This window comes from Rhamphochromis longiceps, linkage group LG6 (assembly GCF_057381845.1).
Source record: "Rhamphochromis longiceps isolate RC_006_pf linkage group LG6, R_longiceps_female_GT1.1, whole genome shotgun sequence".
In the NCBI taxonomy this organism is placed as follows: domain Eukaryota; kingdom Metazoa; phylum Chordata; class Actinopteri; order Cichliformes; family Cichlidae; genus Rhamphochromis; species Rhamphochromis longiceps.
In genome coordinates this window covers 36,981,815-37,005,549 of record NC_140562.1, presented here as the reverse complement: position 1 = coordinate 37,005,549, position 23,735 = coordinate 36,981,815, and the positions used below count along the sequence as shown (strand labels likewise).

Genomic DNA, 23,735 nt, shown 5'->3' with positions numbered 1-23,735 from the left:
ATAATTAGGTGAGTTATAGTTGAGTGGTTCAGTCACAGCACATACTAAGTTAATTCACCACAAATCTATCTCACCTTCGATGGTCCGGAGGGTCTGCCGCCATGGCACCAGGCCAGACAGAGCTTCTTTTATCTGTTCCCTCACCCTCTTCCTGTTGGTGCTCTGAGTTTTCCTCCAGGACTCCCAAAAATTAATATCATTGATTTCCAGCTTCCTCCTTTCCCTAGAAAATAGCATAAATTTAACGAACTCCTGTTTAATTTAACATGGTAGCTTTAGAGGTTAATCATGATACATTTAATCAGAAATTAAACATGTATATAAGCTATCAGACATTTTATGTTTTAAAGAAATCCAACATTCGTTAATGCATAGCCTCTGACCAAGTACCAGTTAAGTGTGTCAGCAAATGATTGAGGTCTGTACAAAAAAAAGTGCTCACTTCAAACACTTTTTTGTTGTCTTAATACTTCTGTTAACACTTGTAACTGTCGTTTGGTTCAAACTTGTTTAACAATAGCATTTCTCGACCACAGCTGTAATGTGTTAAGAAGTTTTAGTCAGCTAAGATGGCTGAAACAGAAATTAAAGAGGAGGGTTTGCTGGACTGCTACTGTAGATCAAGCACCAGCATATGATAATTATGATTCAGTAATGTGCTTTTACTTTAAGCTATTCCTTGGTGCTAATACTTAATTGAGTGATTACTTGGGTAAAAGTTCTAAGAACTTGTTTTGCTTATTTGCTAAACAGCTATTCAGTGCTAATGAGTTTTCAGGGCCACGTGTAATACCCTGAAAACTCATCATGAGCACAGTCGGGCTGAGCATAAGCCTGAAAATCAAGCCGACGGTTAGGATATCACATCCCTGTTTTTTCCAAGATCACCTCTGTGCTTTGAAAAAAATCTGGAAACAATCCTGGTAGGTGCCAATGAAATATTCCCTACAGGTGTGCGGGATCATAAGCATCATTCTACTGGGTCTTAAGTAAAAAAATGTGGAAACAACTGCTCAAAGATATACATACGCAACTGTAATATGTTTCTTTAAGTAAATCAGTAGTATTCTATTTAAGTAATAAGTTAACTGCATGTTTATGCATGTATGTCAAAGTAAGACGTAGATCAAAAAGAAGCAGATTTGGGAAGTCTGTCAAAAGATTTACTCACTTGGCACCCCTCTTTCCCTGAATACACATGGGCAAGTTTCTGAGTGGCTGCATGGATGTTTTGTCTCTGGGTCCTCTGGACAGCTGGCCACTCTTTTCCCCGGCCTCTCGGCCACCCTGGTTGGTCTCTTCCGAAAAGTCATGTCTGTTCTGCTCAGGTCGGGAAGCTTGAATGCTGGGCAGCAGGTCAAATATCTCAGTCTGATAGTACTCACATGAGTCTGAAGACAGGGTGGACACTGTGCTTTCCTCTGGGGTGAACACAGAAAAGTAGATTACAGTACAAGTTTGTAAGCAAGCTGCTGTACTGTTGCTTGCTCTGTCTGTAAAAGGTAAGAAAGAGCTTTAAAAATGACTAAAGTAACTTGTTCAGAGTTAAGTTGCTTGCTTTGTAACCAAAGGTATATTTAGCTCACAGTAGAAGATCCTAATGCACATAATACAAACAACGCAATATAACAAAACACGATATGTGCACAAAGTTCCTGTTATCACAAAAAATCCCATAAAACAAACATAAAGAAACTAAAAGGAATCAAGAAAACATTGTTTCTGCACGATCTGTGCAACTTGGATATCTGAGGGGTTAAGTCTGTTAATGTCTTATCTTTTCAGCCAGCAGTGCAAAAAACAAATACGCTGTATTCAGTTTTCAGTGAGATGATAATAATACATCAACAACCATATCAGTTATTTATTTAGTTTGCACCTCCTATTGTTTTGCAAACTTGGAACAGTTTACTTTTTTCTCTGTGGCTTCTGTGTTTGAGGTAAGAACGCGCACATCTTAATAAGTCAAAACTTTATAATGTTTTACAAGATTTGTAGTGTTGGATGTGACCTGTGTTAGATTAAAACCATGAGGGAAACCAATCAACTGGCAGTAAACTGCCAAGGGACCGTGTACCGAGCATAGTACAAACGGTCAGTTTGCCATTAAGTCTCACACACTCGTACATACTGTGAGTACTGACACCATGTTAAACAAGCACAGCATTTTCTCACATACTCACACAGGCACATTTGTTTTTTTCATTACCTGACATGAGCCTCTTAAAGTCGACACTTTCGTGCGCCTCCATTTTCCCCTTGAACTTCCTCTTTAATCAAAAATGAAATATAAAAGTAAAAAGTATCCAAACTTCTTACTTCATCTAGATAGCATTTCAACAAGCTTCTCCGTGCAAGATGCAACTTAAAGTTGTGTGAAGAGAGAAGTTACTTCCGCTATCTGCATTAAAAATATCACACACATCGTCACGCTGAAATGAAGACCTCTGAATGGCTGGTCAGGAGTTTGTTTGTTCCTCAAGCTCTCTGTGTATGGTTGACTGTTTTGTTGCAGGTGAAATATGTCAGATCTGTTCACAACGAGGGGGAACGTAACAGCTTCAGGAAATCACATGACAGGATGCACTCCCAGGCGTTGGACTGATGACAAGATTACAACAAATACACCCAATCTCACTGGACTGACAAACACTAAGTTGAAAATTTTTTAAGGCAGGCGTGTTAGTGGGTGACAGTGTGATAAAGGTTTTGGCCTGAGACAGGAGATGTGCTACAGAAAACTTTTTGGTGTTGTTTAATGTGTTGATATCCACAATTTCATTATTTTCTAATACATTCATACATTTTCTAATTTTAAGTACTTTCTAATGATTTCTAACACAGTTCGATCTGTTTACAGCTGATTGCGTCAGTGGAATCCACCACAGTGCAATGCGAAGCAAATATTTATTTTAGGCTAAATTTTAGACTTTGTTTACACAATATCTTTAAACTATCAGTGAAATAATTGGGTAAACAGTCATCATTTTCCTTTTTCAGTTAGTTCTTTACTGACTAATCAGCTGCACTTGGAAGTGTTGCACCATTTGCTCTAAGGCATCTGATTGCCGTAGCAAAGAGGCTCTTTACACCCACTCACCACACATCTAAGTCTTCTGAAATTTCCAGTCAAAACCATTTACAACGAAACATAAGCATGAGCGTCATTTCTTAGGCACTCTTTCAACACCACTGGTTTCAGTTCAGTGGAGACTGTAACACTTAGAGTTGATTTTCATTTGTACTGACACACTTTTCAGTTTTATGTGATGTTACTGGGTTATTATAACAATTTCAGGACTCGTACTTAACCGGATTTATAATTTATCTCCATTGCATCATAGGAGTAGTGTACACACTTTTAGGATGTAGACATTGCCAAGGACTAACACATGGCACACTAAAATGTGCCCATTGCTACTTTTTTCCATTAAATTATAGAGGAGCATCACCTTTTCAGAGGAATATCAAATGTAAAAATCATGAGTTCAAATTAAACTATCCTATGAAATTATGACAAAAACTAGTATGCAAAATACTGAGGTATGATCTAGAAACTGAACCTTTTAAATGAAGATTAACCAGTTCCCCTTAGTGTGCTTTACTTAGACATGCTTAAGCCAGCTGAGAAAACCACCAGAAAACCAAAAGAGAGTGGAGGAAATAAAAGATAAAACAACCCAATGTACACACATAAAAACCTATGAGGAAAACAGTTTATGGGTTATAGTTCTACAGCAAAATAAAAAGACAGCTGTGCAAGTGTCTCCACAGCTGGGGGGTGGTAGTTTGTTAGTAAACTGAGTCTGCAAATAAATTTATGTACTGCTTTCTATACCCAGTGGCAGCAAGTTGTCACATATGTCATCTTCTTAAAACCCAGTTATGTGTTAAGTTAAGTGACATAAAATAAAACTGTCATTCAGTAAAGAGCCTCATGCAGGTTATTTATAGTTTTTACAGATGTTTGTACAAGTGCGTAAAAGGGTAAGTATAGATCTCTAAGTCTTTGAATAGTTGTTAAGTCACAGCTAGGCTAGTAATGTTTGTATTTACACTTTGAAGGCCATGTAACAATTTGTGCATGTTCACAAGGAGGCACATGTCCGGTGTGGGGGCACCGAGCCCTCGACAAACACATGATTGACTCTCTGATGCTACATTATGAACATTATTGGGCTGGACTATTGTTAATCTGACAATTTCTGAAACCACTGGCTGAAAGCATGGACGTTTACATTACTTAGGTACAAGTAAATTATGCTGTATTACTATAGATCAGACATCCCAGCATAATATAAATAATTAAAATCAATCAATACTTAGCTGCACCATTAGAGTGATATACATACAATTAAACAATAATTACGATCCATTATGATACCTGTCACTCAAGACATTTTACATAATGGGCACTTTTAAGTACTTTAAGGATATTTTGATATAACTATTTGTATAACTTTTGTATTATTTAGTAGGAATATGACTTTTAAGTAGAGTCTGAATAAATATTACTTGAAAAAACTTATTTAGTGACACATTTTAGTGCCACATTCAATGCTCGTGTATTTGGGCGTTTGTGCGCCAGTTTTCTTCACTGTCTTTATTTCCCCATCATACACGACCTCATTCTCTCCAACCACATCTACTAGGATGTTCTTGGTGCCCAGCCCTGCCCCGCTGAAAAAAAAAACCTGTAAAATTGCGAATAGGACTGAACCAAGCGTGCCAACTCTGTGGGGGGTCAAATTTACATTACGTTGTTATCAGTTACGGGTCTTACAGATGAGTATGTTAAATCGTTTGGAAATCATATCACACAATAAGGTATTAGCTTAGTTTTTCGATGAGTGAAGTAATTTATATTTTATAATTTTACTAGTTTTTATATTAAAGTGGAACCCCAGCATCCTTTAATGGTTTGTCCCCGCCGTCTAGTTTAGTTTGCCGAGTGTTATGACTGACAGCGGTCGGTTACTAAAGATAAGCGGGTTTGTTACGATTCTGAGTAGGTGAGTGAATACGTTTGGTGACTCTTTTTTGAGAGTTTAGCTGCTGTTTATTTTCATTTGCTTCTGTTTGTAATTTCTATTCAACTTGGTTAAAGTTCAACTTCAGTCTTTGGCAACTTGTCGACCGCCTCTTGTTAGAGTTTAAGCTAACCGACGGCAAAGAGAGAAGTTGGTGTTTTTAAAGGGCTCTGTGACTCTGCTCTTTTTGTTTCTGTAAGCTGTGTTCAGCAGAAAAGCCTGCGGATGTAATTACAGCGTCGGAATCTCTGAATAAGCATTTTGTTGTGTGTTGTGTTACGGCAGATTTTTTTTCAACGGTCTCCGTTTTCCCAAATTGGCAGATACGTTCAGATTAAAAGGTTGATCTGTGTTTCAGTTTGCAGTTTGGAGCTTAAAATGTTCTCACAGATAGCGCTGCTATGTTGTCAGACCGGTTGTCTGTTTGTCGAGAAGCTGATAATTGATCGCACAAGGTTGGGATGAGTCGGAGCAAGTTTACCATTTACTGTGCTGTTTAAAAAAAAAAAAAAGAAAGAAAAAAAGTTGGATCTAAAATCCTCACCATAATTTCTTATCTCCATTCATAATTAAGATCAAGCTTTTATACTAGCTTTTTAATAATTAAGTAAATAGACCTCCAAGTACATTGCACTTCTTTGACCACCCAAAGTGCTTTTTAAGTATTCAGACATAGATACTGTGAGAGATGATAAACAAACATATTTTTTCTATATCTCCCAATCTTTCTTTAACAAGGAAGACGTAATAGGTGCACTACTGGCATTCATTTAAATCTGTGTTGTAGTTTGCAGTTTCTGTGATGTAGCCAGGAGTAAACCTATCATTTAGAGTCCTCTGTTCTGAATTAAAGAGACTATTGTGGGCCTGAATAACAGTGTGACTGCTGTGTGTGTGTGTGTGTGTGTGTGTGTGTGTGTGTGTGTGTGTGTGTGTGTGTGTGTACGTGCGTGCATGCCTGGCTTTGTTAATTGAATGGACATTTGCATTATTGTCTATTACGGTATGATCTTTACAGTTTTTATTGCTCATCATATGCCCATTCGCCCAACCTTTATGTCCTTTACAGTTAAGCAGAGTTGCTGCAAGAAAATCTACCTCTCTTTCTCTCCACCCTTTCACGAGGCTTCACTCAAACTTTGAGGTATTGTAATCCAAGTCTTTGTCTTGCTGCCATGTTAACTGCAGCTTTGGGCTTTGCTGCTGCCTCTTGTTGGCTTTTCTCAGTACTCACTTCTCAGTTTTTGAAAGCTGGAAGGGTGGAGAAATTCCTTTTTGTATACTATCAGACCATTTTATGATCTCATACAGTGTGTTGATTTTTGGAGTGTGGTGTCTTCATTGTGACTTGGTTAAACTCCTCTTCATGGCCCTCCAGTTGGATCTGTCCAAATGTTCGTGCTACTTTTTGAGCTTTGTAAAAGACCCTAGTTTTGTCTTTTAGCCCTTCCTGCTTTGCTTTCGTTACTCCAAAAAACCCAAATTCCCTCTCCTCAGCTTTTACTTGTGCCTTTGTATTCAGTTCAATTACAGTTGCATTTCAATCTGCATGAATGATTGTTCATATTGACCAAAACATTTGTACTATACTCAAGCAACCCTACATCAAACTCCTTGTGTGCATTTTTCTCTGGCTTATTTTGTTTGGCTGTCTTTAAGATCAACTTTGACCTCCCTGCCTGGCTCTCTGTTTGACCCATTCCCACGGTATCCTGCACTGACTGTACACTCTCCGAGGACTGCCTTAATATTAGTTGCACTTAGACATTGAAATAGGAGAAACAGTATGACAAAATACAGAGAGTGACTCAAGCTGAGCAGTGTTGTATGACCCTGCTTTGTTTGCTTGTTTGCCCTGCAGAAGTGAAAATTTGAGATAGAAATATTAGTTGCATAACAAGCAATGCGCATGAAATGCATATGGAAAGAAATGGGTGCAGAAACATGATCCTGGAAACAATTTGGTAATCGGAAAAGTATGTTTGAAAGGGAGGGAAACCATATGTGTGCAGTAGATTGTCCTAACAGAGCCTGAAAAGAGCAAGCGCAGTAAAAAAAAAAAATTAAACAATTGGTAATTCGGCATTTCTCAGCCATGGAGTCATTTAGTTGGTGACTGGACTGATATGCAGAGCTCCTCCCAACTCTTTCCATGCTGCATATGTTCACACAGAACAAAAACCAAGAGAACCAGCAATCCAGGTCTTGTCTTTTGTGTTTGTGGATCATCATTCATGTGGAATGATTAAACTAAGCACCCTTTGTTTGTTGCTGGCCCAGCAGTACAGTTTCAAAGTGGCAATCACATTAAACCAGTGGCGTCCACCTGTTTTCTGCCATGCCTGACATCAGAAGCTGAAGAAAGGATGCATCCCAAAGTTTGCATTGTTATTAATAACAATGAAAAATGATCGATATTGAATTTTACTTAAAGATGCATCCCATTATTGCAGTAGCATCATGTTTGTTTCATGTTAGTTTCATTTCATATATTCTGGTTATCTGTGTCAAAAGTTAAGAAGTCGTATGATGTATATTTATATACGTCATATTAGGAAAATAAGATGATATGTACTGATTTCAGTGGCTGATATTTATCTGCTGTGTCACTGCAGATTTGCTCTGGCTAAATATGCTGGAATTGTTGAAAGAGTTGAAAATGATCAGAGGAAAAAAATACTAAAAAAGGGGGGGACCGTACCGGTGACAGGCTGTGGTGACGTAACTCGGCTCATGAAGCTCATGACAAAAACCAATGTGGCAGCCGTAAAGGATGGCGGTGCCCCTGAAGCTCACCAAGTAGAGCGTGCATCCAGTGTAGTAATTCCTGATGTTGTTACTGCAGTGATCTGGGTCAGGACAGCCATTTATAATGTGTGTGTGTGTGTGTGTGTGTGTGTGTGTGTGTGTGTGTGTGTGTGTGTGTGTGTGTGTGTGTGTCTGTCTCTCCCTGTTAGCACTATACTGGCTCATCAAGTTTCCCTGAAGAACAAACAATATTGAAGGCCATTTATTTACATGAACGGATATCACCGGATTAAAAAGTGTGGCACATGACTGATTTTCTGGGTTGTATGTGACAAGGGTAAGAGCTTGGTAGAGAATGATCTCTTTGGTGGTTGAGCAATAGATTAGTTTGTGGGGATTTCTGAGAATGATTGGAACCTAAGTTTCCTCTTATATGAGTGTGTGGGTTTTGATAGCTTATTGAATGATAAGCTTTGCATTATCTGCTAACTGATCTCCACAGAGACATGCAAAGGAAATACTCACATGTATCATACTAGAGCATTATAGTCTTAGCAAACCAGCTCCAGCTCAGCTGTTTTTTATATTTGCTTATCATGAGCATTGTTGAGCTAATGTTTCTAGTGTGGGAGCATGTAAACAGGAAGTGGATCTAATGTTTGATGGAGTTGAAATTGTTTTCACAGATAGCCTCTGTTATGTTGTCAGACCAGTTGTCTGTTGTTTGAGAATCTGATAATTAAACCCATAAGGTTGAGATGAGTCTGAACAATCTTACCATTTATTGTGCTGTTGGGGTTTGTTTTTTTTGTTGTTTTTTTTTAAGTTGGCTCTAAAATCCATATTGTAATTTCTTATCTCCATTAATAATTGAGATACATTCAAGCTTTTATAATGGCTTTTAAATCATTTAGTAAATAGACCACTTCTCTTCTCTGACCACTCAAAGTGCTTTTTAAGTATTGTAACACAGATATTGTGAGAGATGAACCACAAACACAATTTTCTATATCACCCAATCTTTCTTTAACAAGAAAGAAGTAATAGGTGCATTGCAAGCATCCCTCAAACCACTGGACCTCATTTGAGGGAAATAATTAAAGAATAAGGACAGATTATGCTCCAAAAGTGACAAGTATGTAATAAAAAGCTGTGAGCCAGAGACAAACTGACAAAACAAACACCAACATGTATGGGTTTGCTGTTTTGTTTTTTACCACAACCATAAATATGTAAAATATGAAGACATTGTGGAGAGGTGTTTCTATTTTTTTATTATCCTACATTTAATTTTCTGTAAGTGTTATTAATAAAGCTTAGATATAATTTAGATCAGTTATAATAATGGATAGAGAAGGGTTAATCAGGGACTTTCTTGGCAAATTATTAATCAGAAAATCTTCTAAAATGATGTCAAGAGAAAAGTTACCTTTATAATAAGAACGAGGAAAAATCATTAATTATTGACCAAATTTAGATTGTAAATTGTCAGTCACTGTTACCAAAAGCCAAATGTTTTAATTTATTTTATTTTATTCTTTTAGTTTAATATCGCATTTTATCTTCCCAGATGTGTTGTGCCTCCTAGCTTTGAAGTAGGTGGAGTTTGTTTTTACAGTCAGCTATCATGTCCAAAGAGCAGAATTTATAGCTGCTCCAAGGTTAGATTACCATATGAAGCAGTTGCCCAGAAATAAAAGTAGAAAATCAGGTGAACAATGTTCCATTTAAATGGCAAACAAGCCATCGAACATGCTTCCTCAAAATCTCTTATATGACACGATCTGATAGAAAAATCGTACAATGTGTTAGTCTGTCTCTGTTCATGTGTCATTCATAAATATTCATGTCACTGGTGACACAGTGCCATCTGACTCTGGCCACAGGCCTTATTATAAACCGCACCACAGTGGAGCTCTCAGAATTGTAGACAAAGTGACACAGTTCCTCACAGCAAGTCTCCCTGATGCATCATGCAGGTCACTTTATTCTCTTTGTAAAGGCCAGGAAATGTTGACAGTGCAGTGACACTTGATACACATTTGCACTTAAGCACACCTGTAACTTTAATAATCTTTCAGGGCAAGCAGCAACAAGACCGGGGCAATCAAATTCCAAGCAAGTGCGCTGGCATTTTCTTCCCCTTTATCTCTAACACTAACGCCCCACCTTCTAATCCTCCCCCCCCCCCCCCCCCCCCTCCTCCCAGGTAGAAGATCAAACACCATGGTGGAAGTAGAAGGCAGGTCTGAGCAGGCGCGGGTGTGAACCTGAGAATTACAGCTGGATACATCGAGACTGTCGGCAGAGAAGGAAAATGTCCCGAAATGTTAACTTTGACCTGAGCCACCCGCTTATGGAAGCTGGACTGGAGTAAGTGTCACTGTAGGGCTCTGTGTCACTTCATGTTACTCTTGTTTTGTTTTCACACTCTTCATTTTGATTTTGTCGATTTTTTTTTTCTTAGCGTGAAGGCCGTGAGAGCGGGAGGGAAGGCTTAAATGGGAAGGCAGATCAGACTGTACTCTGGTGCAGAGTTTTTGTCGTTTTTTTTCCTATCCTTTTCTTTTTTTTAACAATGCGACCAGCTGCTGAGCTCCACTTTATTGTCCTTGTTTCTGTTTGGTTGAACAGATCATGACTGTTTGCATGCTTGCTTCTTTTAATTCCTGTGTAGAAGTCAAAGGGAAGCGAACTTGCTGTTTGTCCTTCTAAAAAGACAAATGGTCTCTCCAGCTGGCTTAGGCGTACAGTATCTAAATCGGGAGTAGGCAACTTTTTTTTTTTTTCTAAGAGGGCCTGACTGACTGGTAGGGCTGCTCAATTAATCGAATTTTAATCACGATTATGATCTGGGCTTTCAACGATCATTAAAAATGACTGAGCCGATTATTAGCCCCTCCCTCATTTATCCGCGACACCTTAAAGGCCGGTCCGTGAAAATATTGTCGGGCATAAACCGGTCCTTGGCGCAAAAAAGGTTGGAGACGCTGATTAAGAGGACCCGAGGGAAGCTAGGAAAGCTAAGCAGAAGTTATTTGGAGAGTGACTGCTGTTGGTTGAAAAGAGAGTTTAAAAAAAAAAAAAACTTCAGTGGTGTTGCACACTATTTTATATTATTTTTTTAAAGTCATTGTTAACCCTTTAAAGCCAGTCAGAGCAGCATGCTCCGTTTTGTGTAACTATTTTTTAAATCCCTGTAGAACCTGAACCGAGTAAGCTAGCGCAATAATTTGTTTTGCATATGAAACCAGAGGAGTTGTACTTACATCTTATGCCATCAGCTTGTCCTCGGTCACGGTTTCCTTTCACATAAAGCTTTGCAAAAATTGCATAAAAAGGCTTGCAGGAACAAAAACATAATATTCCAGAAACACGCTTTGCCGATCCGATCAGCTGTTCGTAACACTTCCCACAGTGAAACAGATGTCAGCACGAACTATCACATGTCCGCCATTTCCTGGCCGAAACCGGAAGTGATGTCATTTTCGCGGAAATTGTAGTTTTTTACTTGTAGGCCTTAAACCTATACTGGTCATGTTTGACTTTTCTGTGTCGTTTCTGGGATGCTTAGAACTCGAATTGCACTGCTGGAAATAGTTTATTTTGATGCACCTGCTGTTTTCTTTGCAAATTTGCATCATAGGATTGTTTTTTCGTTTTTCCTGCAGTATATAAAAATTGGTGTATCTCCAAAATAAAACTATGAAGACACTCAAAATAAATTTCCTGTTGTTGTAAACTATTTTTTGCAACTTTTTTGTATTTAAAGCTTTGAGGGATAAACCTCTTAAATTTCTCCAAGTAGAAATATATGTAAAAAATACAAAAAATGATTTTCAATTTTTTTGTAGTTTATTGCACTTTTTTTGCAATTAATGTAGTTATTATGGACTTAATGCATACATATTATTAAAATATGGGCTATAACAGTTGTATAGCAACTTGAAATGCTCCCACAAATGGCACTACAACATGTAAAAAAATAATATAAGCTCTGGCGGACTTGGTTCTATAGTAGGTCTTAAAGGGTTAAATAAATATCGTCAAATAATCGAGATCTCAATTTCAGTGAAAATAATCGTGATTATCATTTTTGCCATAATCGAGCAGCCCTACTGACTGGGATACAAGGCAAGGAACCACAGCCCCACAGCAACTAGTTAGAGACAGGACATGGTGCTGAAATATGTTAAAACTAATACATTTTGGTCAAAATGGTTTTACAATAAGCCAAAACCAAGAACCTTGTTAGAAAATGTTTAAACTTTGTGTCAGTCTGGCACACAGTCAACGTAATGCACGCATTAACTTTTATTATTTAATGCATGGCTGCATGAGTAAATGGAAACTGATAAAATATGAACAACATGGTCACATTCGTGAGTGTGAATTGTCATATTTGTCTGACATTTCTTTTTTACCATCTATGAAACATTTTGCGTATGAAAAGTTTCCCCAGACACAGACTGGTGCCCGACATATCCTCCTCTGTGTGTTTCATAATCGCTGTTGAACCTCTCTCCTGACCTCTGTACATGTCTAATTTGGATTCATTGCTCCATAAGACATGGTGTCGCTGACTTTCATTTCAGTTCCTGTGTAATCTGGCATACCATCCCCTGTTTCCTTTACTTAAGAACAGCTCAACATCCTTCCAATGAGATCATTTCTGATGAAGCTTTGAACAGTAAATGGTACAGTTAAAGAAGCAGATGCAACAATCATGTCCCATGGCAGGTCTTTTTTTGTTTGTTTGGGGGTTTTTTTTGTAAGTTCCTGGCACTTTTTTTGTCCTGTAATTTCTATGCAAAGTTTCTGGCTTGTAGCTCTTTGGGAATCACTTTGTAGGTAATTTTTGGCATTTTTGAAAGACCTTCAGGAGAACTATTACGCAAGACAACTTAAAAAAAACAATAAGCAAACTTTGGCTCCTTGGAAGCAAAAATGAGAGATGACTTGAGACTTTTACACTGGACTGTGTATTGCGCTTTTTTGTTTGTTTGTTTGTTTGTTTGTTTTGCCCAAATGTGATATAGATGGTGCAGGAAGAGGCTTGCAGCCTCCCACTCCCACCGGGGCCACTGATGACCAAGTCAGAAAGTGTTTTATCTGTAGGTTACTCAGTGGTCACTGGCCCTCAGAGCACTTTGAAGCCTTTGAATCTAGCCTAGTCTGTACCACCCTATTTCCTTTTTTTATCGGTCCTCAAGCCTGTGCGTCTCTCTGTCAGGAGCCCGGCAGATGAGGAAGGTGTTCACGATTCATTTCAGCAGCTAATTGCAGAACACCGTGACAATGGAGCAGCATCCAGTGCCTTGGAGCTGCAGCAGCTGCAGAGTGATTTGGATGAGGAGAGTCGAGGTAAAAAGAAAGACTGTTTGCATGTGATGAACTCTTATTTTTCATTTATATAAAAAATATATATTCTCTTTCTTCATGCCTAAAATGTCTTTACCACTTGTAATACCTTTCAATGCTGCGTTGAATTGCAAAGGCATCATTTTCTGTCTATTTGTTTTTCTATCCTCAGACAATATGCCATTGAGTGGCCCTGAACATGAGCATAGAAGGAGGCAGGGGGCAAGTGATTTGGAATGTGATGGTGGTGAAAGAGAAATGGACCCCATCCAAGGTGAAGGCTGGTCCTCGGACACCTTGAAAATCCTGTCCTCCATGCCCAGTCGCACCATTGGTGAGTCCTGCAACAAGCAACTATTAATCATGAGGAGAGTATTATACATAGAAATAAATAAATCAGTTTGTTTTAAAACCTTATGAGCACACTCATCTGGATTACTTTGTGTGTGTCCAACATGTGTTTTAATATAATTTTGACACTCCTCTCTAGGATTTCTGACACATGCTGATTCAGTGTGGTGACTGTTCACTTGAATCATGTCGGGCATGCAGTGCAATCCATCCAGCACTAATCACTAATAGTGTGTTGGCTTAGTCAGATTTAAAACTATGTAACAGCTGCAGAGCTCTAAGTCAGAACATTTTCACGTTTCTTTTAAAAAATGTTCTTACAACTAACTTAAATCATAAACAGTCTCACACAGTCTATATGCTGTTTTCCTTTTGTTTTTACATTATTGAAAAATATCAGACTTCTCAAACAGTTACCACAGAATGAGAAATGAGAATTGTTACCACAGTTTGGTTTATGTTGAAATCCAGTCAAAATCCTTAATGCAAAGTGTTCTAGAAGCATGTTCGCAGTAGTTTCTGAGAAATATACAGACCTAAAACACAAAATACTGTCTGAAAGTTGGTCTTGTTCTAAGAGCTTTCTTATCCCTTTTTTTTTTTTTAATTAAAAAATATTTAAATTGTAAAAAAAAAAAATGGATAAGATCGTCTTTATCTTTCCCAAAAGTTTGTTTTGTTTTGTTTGTTTGTTTGTTTGTTTTGTTCTTTTGCTTATCTGTTTGTTTTGGGTGTTTGGTTGTTTGTGTGTTTGTTTGTTGGAATAGCTTAAAAAATAAACTGATTTAAAAAAACAACTTAAAATAAATAAATGTTATTTAATGTTTTGCTGAGTGTAAAATAATTAGGTGGCCCTAGAAAGTAACTTAATGAATTCAGTATGGTATATTCTATCATATTCTAAAGTAACTTGCTAAATAAATGCTCAGTATACCACTGTAGTGGACAGGGCAGTGCTGACCAGTAAAATGAGGTACTGGTGTAGCAGGTGTTAACATGGTGTTGATGTGTTTCAGCAGGAAGCATTTCGTTTATCACCTTCCTGTCTGTGGCAGTTCAGGAGAAACAGGGTGGCAATGAAGATTGCTTTATCTCTTTGCAACATGGTGCAATATTTTAAGCATGTGAAACACAACTGGGAGATTATATAGACTTAGACTATATACCAGACTTTTAATACACGCCAAGCCACCCAAAAAAGTATTTTTTTTTTTTGTAAACCTGCTAGCTTAATCTCTAAGAATGTAACATAAATTATTTATATTTATATTTTATATAAAGAGTAGCTACAGCTATAAAATAAATGTAGTGCAGTAAATGCTTTGTCTCCCTTTAGAGTTACCACACAGGCTGCGGGGAAGTAGCTGCTAGAAAGAGACGAGGTGGCTTCTGTTAGCTTGCCACAAAGTTTACAAGATGTCTGCATGATTTAAAGCTTTAGCAGTTTATCTGCATCAAACGGTGCTTCTTAATGTACTTCTTCTTTCACCCAACTTCTTGTTTGGGTGAAACAAGAAGTTGGAAGAGCTCTCTGGTTTCATGAAACTCCTTCGAGGAAATAATTGTTGTTGATCCCATTTCTGCAGGCCGCAACAGGGGAGCCATCATCTCTCAGTACTGCAACAAGACCTTGAAGCTTAGGAGACGCCGGCAGACCAGACCATCCATCCGGGACTTCTCTCCCTCCTCTAGACCGTCCATACGAAGCTACGGCATGGAGGGGGACACTACAGATGCAGAAGGTGGAGGCTGTCAGACGAGTGATGTGCACTGTTTACTCTGATTAAATTATACTGCATTAGAATGATGTAATATAAATGATGTCGCTTGTGTTTATTATAGTGAGTAAGAGGGAACGTCTGGTGAACAACCTGCAGAACCTGCCTGTGAGCGACCGGGTGAGGATGCTTCGAGGAATGCCTCTGAGTGTCGCTGAGAAGAAAGAAATCAGGCATGTTGCTCGTAGTCATCGCTTCTTTTGTGTTTTATTTATGTTTGCAGCCACATAAACTGACTGCCTGCTTAGTTCTACTCTTTCTGACATTAGCTGCACATCTTATTCTCACTGTATACTGGATTTTAAACACTGCAAATAAATGTAATGATCTACAATCTTTGATATCATTAGAGTATTTACAAAGTTTATATTTACTGGTCTGTAAATACTCTTTCACATCATGTCACTGAAAATGATCCTTTGTTGTTTTTTGTATACAGGAATTTAGTAATGCAGAAGGAGAAACGGATACTTTCCAACAAGAAGCTTTCCTGTTGCAGTCAACTTAAATACTACATCATCATTGTAAGTTATCCTTTGTATTTCTGTGATTTTTAAATTCCTTAACAGATACAAGGAAACTAGAAACTGTTATAGTTGTGTTTCTATGTTTGCATTTTTAATAGTGAGGGGAAAAAAGATTAAAAAAATGCTTGCCCACACGGAGTTCAAAACTCACTTTAACTCGTTTGTCTTTTTTTTTTCTTTTTTTTTCTTTTGAGAGGGAAAAAGTGTCAATACTTGTATAAAACAAATACAATCAGTATTTATGTGACAAATAATATCTTGCTGTGAGGGATAAGTTTGTCCTACAAACTGCTGAGAATTGTAGAGATGACGACCCAAAGTGCACAGTTTGCACATTGTGCTCCCATCATTGTTTTCAGTTGCATCCTGTTCTCCTGCTGCGTCTTATCAATAATCAGTTTCTGGAGTATAACCTCTTTGTCATGTACTTGGATTTCTGTGTTTGTGTTTATAAGGTACTGTTCCTTCACTCATATGAACATTACTGTTAGCAAGTCCAAAATAAGAACAAAGTTCACTTGTCATTGGATGGCAGAGAGGAAGCAGAATAAAATTCAAAATAAAACTGAAAACTAAACATGAAACTAACACAGACATGAATACTAACACTTAGACAAAGGACTGAAGCATGAACATGGAACTAAGACAAAGGAAGTCACAACAAAAACACTCTGAATAGACCAGGGCTACTGATAATAATCAGCCTGAACCACAACACAAAGTAACACAAAACTAAAACCCAACAGCAGAATATTTCTAAACTAAACACAGAAACCAAAGACTCAAAAATACCACAACTAAGACTCACAATATACCAGAACAATAAAGAAATCAATGGGAAATGCCTAAAGAAAAACTTAAGCTTAAATATATTTACTAAGAATTTGAAACTCAAATACACGAGCAATCCACATACTTGGCAAGAAAGAACCCCACAAGGCTCAGGGGCTGGTCAGCAAACACATGTCATGTTTATCTCCCATATGTGATTGATTGTGTAAATTGTCAGTACTTGGCTAGTGCAAGATTAAAAAATTAAGTTCTGCTCTAACCACATTTCAAAGCATAAAATCATATATGAGCATATCTGTCTCCTCTGCATTCCTTCCTCTGTTTTTTTTTTTTTTTTTTTTTTTTTTTTAAGTTTAAGCTGGGTTATTCTTGTCAGGGTCACTGAGGTGTGATAACATGGAAACACAAATGAAACTCATAAAATGCACTGTGGATAAATGTGCCCAAGGTCCTGAGGTGTAGAGGAGTGTGGGGTATAGGTGTGATATTGTGTAATGTGCAGCTTGTTACTTTGCAAAACGTTTTCTACAGAAATTCCAAGTTACTGACAAAATGTAAACCCTACCTGAACCAAAGAAGCATTTGAGTCGCGACACAAGCCTTTCAAACTTTAGCTATCTAGTAAATGTAGCATGATATCTACAATGTGTAAGAGTGCTTATTCATTATGTGGTAGTAAGGGACAGGTTATTAACTCTGCTTTAAATGTCTGCAGCGCGGGGGGGGGAAGCGTTCGACCTGTCTTCATGGTTTTATATGTAACAACTGCAAGATCTGTCTCCATCAAAACTTCACAATTCATCCTTTTAAGATCCTATAAAACATTATTTAATATTAAAGATTTATTCAAGGTGCTCTAAGGGTGTGACATGCTATTGTAAATGTGTCACATGAAAATGGAACATTTGACTTTCATGTTGCAGCTGGGGTGGTTATTTCCTGTAGGTGTTCCTACCAGTGTGATTGCTCTGTTGCCCAAGCATTTATGACTTTCTATATGAGTCACAGCGTCTCAGAAAACCACAAACACACGTCCAGTTTGTCTTGTGTTGCTACAGTGATTTATTTATTTTTTCCACCTGACTTTTTTTAAACTGTCTCCTTCCAGGCTGCAAGAAAGAGCTGGTACAGCTGGTTGTCCTTCCTGCACTCTCTCCAGCCGTGGCAAACGCTGCTCAAGAGAGTGAGCGGGCGTTTCGGGACTGGAGTCCTCTCGTACTTTCTCTTTCTCAAGACCCTAGTCTTTTTTAATGTCTTCCTGTTCCTGGTTACGGGTGCGTTCCTGGTGCTGCCTCAGGCTGTGCATCCTCCATACCGGGATACGACATCATTCTCTGGACTGGAGCTCCTCACTGGAGCAGTAAGTTGTCTGCTGCAGAGTTTGCATGTTCTCCCTGTTTTTGCGTGGGTTCTCCCCGGCTTCCTCTCACAGTCCAAAGACATGCAGTTAGTGGGGATAGGTTAATTGGAAACACTAAATTGCCCATAGGTGTGAATGTGAGCGCAAATGGTTGTCTCTGTCTATGAGTTAGCCCTGCGACAGACTGGCGACCTGTCCAGGGTGTAACCTGCCTCTCGCCCTAAGACTGGGATAGGCTCCAGCACCCCCCCATGACCCTGAAAAGAATAAGCGGAAGTGGATGGATGGATAGATGGATCGATCAACTGAGGAGTTGCACCAAGGCCTAGTATAAGATAAATAAGGATAATTTTGCACTGAACTATACAAAGAAACAATACAATCAAACATAATTTTAGCTGCTTGATTTGGAAATGAGCATAACAAATAGCATTTAAGAATTTGATATGTTCCCTTATTTACAGGAAGTGTAGTAATAATAAGAACAAAGACGAAAAATTATTTTTCCAGGCAGTTCCTGTTCCCAAGTTGGAGCAATGCAATTTGTTAACCTTTCACTGTGTTTGTTTATTTATATTTGCCTGTACTTGCTTGTAAAGTACAGCTAAAGAAGTTTCTGTTCTTGTGTTTGTCTCAGGGCTCTTTCTCACATACCGTTATGTACTATGGATACTACGCTAACTACACACTGCCTAGGCGCTCCAGGGATGAAGGGGGAGGACAAAATGCCTCCACATTGACAAGTGACTCACAGCAGTTCTCTTACAACATGCCTCTCGCATACTTTTTCACCATTGGAATGGCATTTTTCATCACATGCATCATCCTTGTATACAGGTACAGATAAAAACAGACCTCATACAACTGTATCCACATCAGTCTTGCTTTTTTGTTGTTTACACGTCATCTCCCAACAGCATGTCGAAAACATTTGGTCGGAGCTTCAGAATCAACAAATCTAATAGTATCTTGACTATGAAGACCTTCAGCTGCTGGGATTTTAAAGTCATCAAGAAAAAGTCTGTTCAAATCATGTCTGAAAATATCGGCACACAGCTCAAGGTAAGCATGCAAACAAACACGATGCTCGTTCACATTGTAGACGCTGACTGGCAGGAATGTGCTGACCTGAAACATTCATTGTGGTCTGTATCTCTCCCTCACACCATCATTCTCCTGCCCCCTCACCAGGAGCTGCTGGCAGAGCTGACTCAAAAGCATACCAAGAGCACTTTCTGCAAAAGGTTCTGTAGGCTGATGGTTCATGGAGTGGCATGGACAATCTGCATAGCAAGCACCACTGGCTGTATGGCTGGCGTTTACTACTTCTCTGAGTTTATCCACAAGGTGAGGCTGGATGGATTGTCCTCCCCAGTGTGTCATAAAGTCTTTGTTCCATATGTCTCTTTAAACAGGGAGCTTGTTAACACGGGATGTACTTCCTGTATATCACACAGATTAGTGACTAGGTGCACGTTTTCAGCATCACAGTAATATCTAAATATCTCCTGCTGCTTCTAAAATGAATTTAATCTATTTATACATCTTATATTTCCCACTTTTCTTACAATTTCATTCATTTCAAATTTATATACATCTATGATTATAGTCAGGTTCAGTCATGATATGTATCGACTAAAAATATTGCTCAATCAAACCAATACTTTCCAGTAATGTAACTGAACAGCTTATCCACACCTTGTTTCTTCCTGCTTAGGACCTGCAGCAAAACCATCGTAATCTTGACGTGAACCCTTTGATGAAAGAGGCCAAATTGTTGTCTCTGCCTACGGTGGTTTCTGTTATTAACCTGCTGTTACCTGCCCTGTTCAACCTCGTCGGCTGGATGGAGACCTACGAGTCACCTTCTGTTTTTGCATATGTCGCCATTGGCCGGTACGAGCAGAGCATTATGTGGTTGAGTAATGTCAGAGGTTAGAGTACAGAACTGATGGATTTGGTTGTTAACAGTCTCTCTCTGTGTTTTCTAGGAATTTGATGTTGAAGATGAGCATGCTTGGAGTTCTCTGCTTCCACTGGCTGGGTCGGGTGGCTCCTGAATACAAAAGCATTGGCCTGACGGTAACATAAACAAGAAATTACACTTTGAAGCTACCAGAGTAGACAACTGTGTGAATAAAGGGTTTCTAATCACAAGTTTGTTTTGACTATGTCTGTTATCTCAGTGCTGGGAGGATTTTGTGGGTCAGGAGCTTTATCGCTTCCTGCTCATGGACTTCATCTTCACTCTACTGGACACGCTGTTTGGCGAGTTACTTTGGAGGTGGGTCACTTCAACAAGTTCTTTCTTGGTTTGTCTTTTTTTTCTGTCATTAAATGTAATTAAACTTTTATCTCTTTATGTACTTTTAGTCAAGTTCTTTTATTACATTAACTCATCTCATGTCTCCTCTGGCCTTTGGCAGGTTGTTTTCTGAAAAGGTGCTGAAAAGGAAGAGGAAACCAGTGTTTGATATCGCCAGGAACGTTCTGGATCTCATCTATGGACAGACATTAGCCTGGTACAATTCTCTTTAGATATGCACACAGTGAAGTGGCCCTGCTGCGACAAGCTCTTCATTCTGATGGATGAGAATTATGTTTGTGTTTCTTCAGGTTGGGAGTTCTCTTCAGTCCAGTCCTGCCTGTGGTGCAGATTCTCAAACTATTTCTGGTCTTCTACATAAAGATGGTAAATGCACAAAAGAGACACTGAAATTCAAAAAGAAAATCAGAAAAAACTTGCTCAAGGTGGAACTGTTTTTTGTTTGTTGTTGCAAAAGAGTTAGTGAGAGCTAATTAGAGGTACAGGGTGGTGGTGTGACAAAGAACCAAACAAAACAAAAAGGAACTTATAACAGAAGGGTAATAGTTAAGCCTGACTCTTAACCATCAAAGGTGAAAAAGCAGCATCCTGCCAGTGTCTCAAAATACTTGCAGTGTGGCGTTCGGGGAAGTGAATTATTACTGTCTCGCCAAAACTCCTGTTGTTTTGCAGGTGTGTCATGCAGAGGAACAAAACAAGCACGTTACAGACCTCAACATTACAAGAAATAACATAAATATCCTGTAGCACAGGACATAATACCAGGAAACCTTAAAATCTGGATGCAAACTGGAATGAGGCCAAAGGCACGTTGTTCACTTGAAAGCACAGCTTAAGCTTGACTTTCGTTTTGACTTTCGTTATAAACCAGCTGCCTGGAGCCTGATTGGGGTGCTGGCTTGGGCCCTCCTCCAGTCAGGCTCTGGGCAGCTGTAGAAGGTGGGATAAGGCAAAGCAGAGACCCGTGTGCAGGCAGCTATCCAGGACAGATCTGCACACACCAGTTATTATACAAAATGGTTAAATCGTGTGTTCACATGTCTGTAGACTCATTGTTCGATTAATTAAGCAGCAATGTAGCCTTAAAATATTGTATGTCGTCTCTGCTGTCTTACCTTTAATTTGCCTGTAGACACTGAGTTCAGTGGGACACATCTTCACTGTCAACCTTTCTCCTGAACCTCTGACACTTCTTATGAAGGCATTGACCTCTGACCCCAGCTCTTGTGTTATTTCTTTATTCCACAGAGCAGTGTGATGTTGAACTGTCAGGCCCCCAGGAAGCCATACAGAGCCAGCCAGATGACCACCATCTTCATCACTCTCCTTTGCATCCCCTCCCTCCTCGGCGCCTCCGTGTGTGTCACATATACCATGTGGAGGTACTCGCAAACAGGCAGCTCAAAGAGGATTTAACCCCCTCCTTTTCTCTAGCTACTACATCTGCAACTCTGGCATGTTCACATCAACATTAATGCTGCATGAATGAAACCAGGTCACTTATCTATTCCAGTGAAATCACAAATGCAGAATAATCCTAAAAAAACCAACCTGCAGCACAGCACAATCTGCGAAGCACTTTATTAAGCAAACAGTAGCTTTTTTGTGTCAAACTGTTCTTCAAAGAGCGAATGGGTTTGATTTTGAAGAACAGATTGGTTCTCAGCTCTGAGAGTAACCCAGAACTGATAATGTTCTCAGTCCAACAGCTGGAAACCTCAATGGAAACCTTGGCATTTAAGTGGTCGCCTTGAGGAGATCGTGTTTTTGACACTAAGAGGGAGGCAGGTCCCTGTAATGTGACTGTATCCCTAAGAGATGAATAATAGATACAAACACACATGTGAGCTCAGCCTTAGTGAAGGGTTATAAATTCATGGCTGGGTTAGTTTCAAAAAACTTTTTCCAACAATAAGAAACAGAACTTGATTCGTCTTTTGTTCTCCGGCCTGCACAAATACTCGAGGCATTCACACATCTGTTGTTTCTGTGTCTTCAGCATCACACCGTCTACATCGTGTGGTCCGTTTCGTACGCTTGACACAATGTTTAAGGCGGGAAAACACTGGATGGAAATACTGGAAAAAGATAATCCCAGCCTGTCCGTGCTGTCCAAGGCTCACACATATTTTGTGGAAAACCCATTTTTTCTGTTTGTGGGAGCAGGCATCTTTCTGTGAGCACACACACACACACACACGATCTATATCACTGATAGCAGTGTTATCTTTTTAAACACTTGATTGTTTTGTGATTTTCTGTTGATCAGGATAGTGATCTACTTCCATAGTCAGGTGGTGGACGGTCAAAGGAAGATCATCAGTTTACTCCAGGATCAGATACAAAATGTAAGGCACCACCTAGTGTTCAAATACAGATCTTGGGGGTTTTTTCAGTCCAAGTTTACCACAGTGCTAGGATGTTATACACTGAAATGTATTTGTACTTTTTCTTTTTTCCTGCGTGTCTTCAGGAGGGAGAAGATAAAAAGTTCTTGATCAATCGGCTGCAGTCTGTCCACAAGCAGAAACAAGATGCTGGAAAACATCTTAAAAGCCAAGTCAGTCACCTTTATAACCACCAACATTTCTAATGCTACAACACCAGACTGCACATCCAACCTTTTTCTTACCTTCCATGTTATTTCCTTTCTTTTTTTAGGACTCTACATGTTGAGGCAGCTGATTCTCCAGAAGACAAACCTCAGTCCACCAAGGACAGAAATTTTAAACCTGTGTGGATAAAACTGGAATACTAACCAGGAACTCAAAATCACTATGCAGCAGTAGATGTTTCATTTTGCCAAACGCAGATTGTTGAAGTGTGTGTTGTTAGAAGGAAAAGGGACTGTTTATTTATCTACATGAATGTTACTTGTGATGTTGCTGGTTTACTTTAAAGATGCACAGACTGATAAAGAGTTTAAGAAAAGGCAGCGTCACAGTGGTGGGATATGAGAGGGAAAGAAGAGAACAGTCTGAGGAGCTCAACAAGCGGATGAAACGGGTAAATCTTTCTGTAATAATAAAATGGGCAGCATAACAAGAAATCTTTAGCCCTTCCTTTTTTAGAAGCACTTTTATAGCAAATGTGAACAAAAGTTTATTATTACTGGAAAGATATTCTACCGTGTGTTAGTATGTATGCTGTAGCTGGATTTATTACTTGTTGGTGTGAGTGTGTTTATGTTGTAAATGATGTTATTATTTTTTTTCTTGGGTGATAACTGCCACTGTTCTGTTTTGTAAGTAAATTATCTTTTTGTCATATTTCAGCGTGTATTTGTCTTTATTAGTGCGTTTTTAAAGGAGTGGGCACTACTACCATACAACAAAATATAAGGCTTACAGCCTGAAGAACAGTATGGACATAATGCACTCTACAAGCATACACTTTTCTTTCTTTCTTCTTTTTTTTTTTTAAACAAACATGCAGGTAAAAAGCCAAATATGTAGTTGGTGG

The 23,735-nt window shown here is 38.9% G+C and overlaps 2 protein-coding genes across 4 annotated transcripts in view; one reads left to right on the top strand and one right to left on the bottom strand.

Moving 5' to 3' along the window:
* Positions 1-2,521, bottom strand: part of tmc8 (transmembrane channel-like 8) — a 47,892-nt gene extending 45,371 nt beyond the window's left edge. The window contains exons 1-3 of the mRNA XM_085410530.1: positions 2,210-2,521; positions 1,172-1,421; positions 75-223 (exon numbers count right to left, since the gene is read on the bottom strand). Of these exons, the coding sequence (XP_085266656.1) occupies positions 75-223; positions 1,172-1,421; positions 2,210-2,252 (442 nt within the window). The 5' untranslated portion in view covers positions 2,253-2,521. The remainder of the gene's footprint in view (positions 1-74; positions 224-1,171; positions 1,422-2,209) is intronic.
* Positions 2,522-4,940: 2,419 nt separating this feature from the next.
* On the top strand, positions 4,941-23,697 carry tmc6b (transmembrane channel-like 6b). Of its 3 annotated transcripts, XM_085410525.1 has the most exons (22): positions 4,943-5,012; positions 6,100-6,174; positions 9,988-10,151; positions 13,012-13,142; positions 13,312-13,473; positions 15,077-15,232; positions 15,333-15,441; positions 15,708-15,792; positions 17,696-17,947; positions 18,585-18,784; positions 18,865-19,009; positions 19,139-19,294; positions 19,665-19,843; positions 19,939-20,029; positions 20,134-20,231; positions 20,374-20,469; positions 20,564-20,639; positions 21,522-21,655; positions 22,273-22,449; positions 22,543-22,621; positions 22,747-22,833; positions 22,935-23,697. In XM_085410525.1, the coding sequence occupies exons 3-22, from the start codon at positions 10,096-10,098 to the stop codon at positions 22,947-22,949; spliced, it is 2,484 nt and encodes an 827-aa protein (XP_085266651.1). In that variant the 5' UTR covers positions 4,943-5,012; positions 6,100-6,174; positions 9,988-10,095; the 3' UTR covers positions 22,950-23,697. The 3 variants fall into 3 exon arrangements, with proteins under 3 accessions (XP_085266650.1, XP_085266651.1, XP_085266652.1); XM_085410524.1 differs by lacking the exon at positions 6,100-6,174 and having other exon boundaries at positions 4,941-5,012; XM_085410526.1 differs by lacking the exon at positions 6,100-6,174 and having other exon boundaries at positions 4,967-5,012; positions 9,992-10,151.
* Positions 23,698-23,735: the final 38 nt, after the last annotated feature.

Bases quoted from the DNA above. Each gene is read 5' to 3' on its own strand.
- tmc6b (XM_085410524.1), top strand. From the start codon at position 10,096: ATGTCCCGAAATGTTAACTTTGACCTGAGCCACCCGCTTATGGAAGCT. The intron at 13,474-15,076 runs GTGAGTCCTGCA...CCATTTCTGCAG, and splicing joins CATGCCCAGTCGCACCATTG to GCCGCAACAGGGGAGCCATC. The intron at 21,656-22,272 runs GTACTCGCAAAC...CTGTGTCTTCAG, and splicing joins GTCACATATACCATGTGGAG to CATCACACCGTCTACATCGT.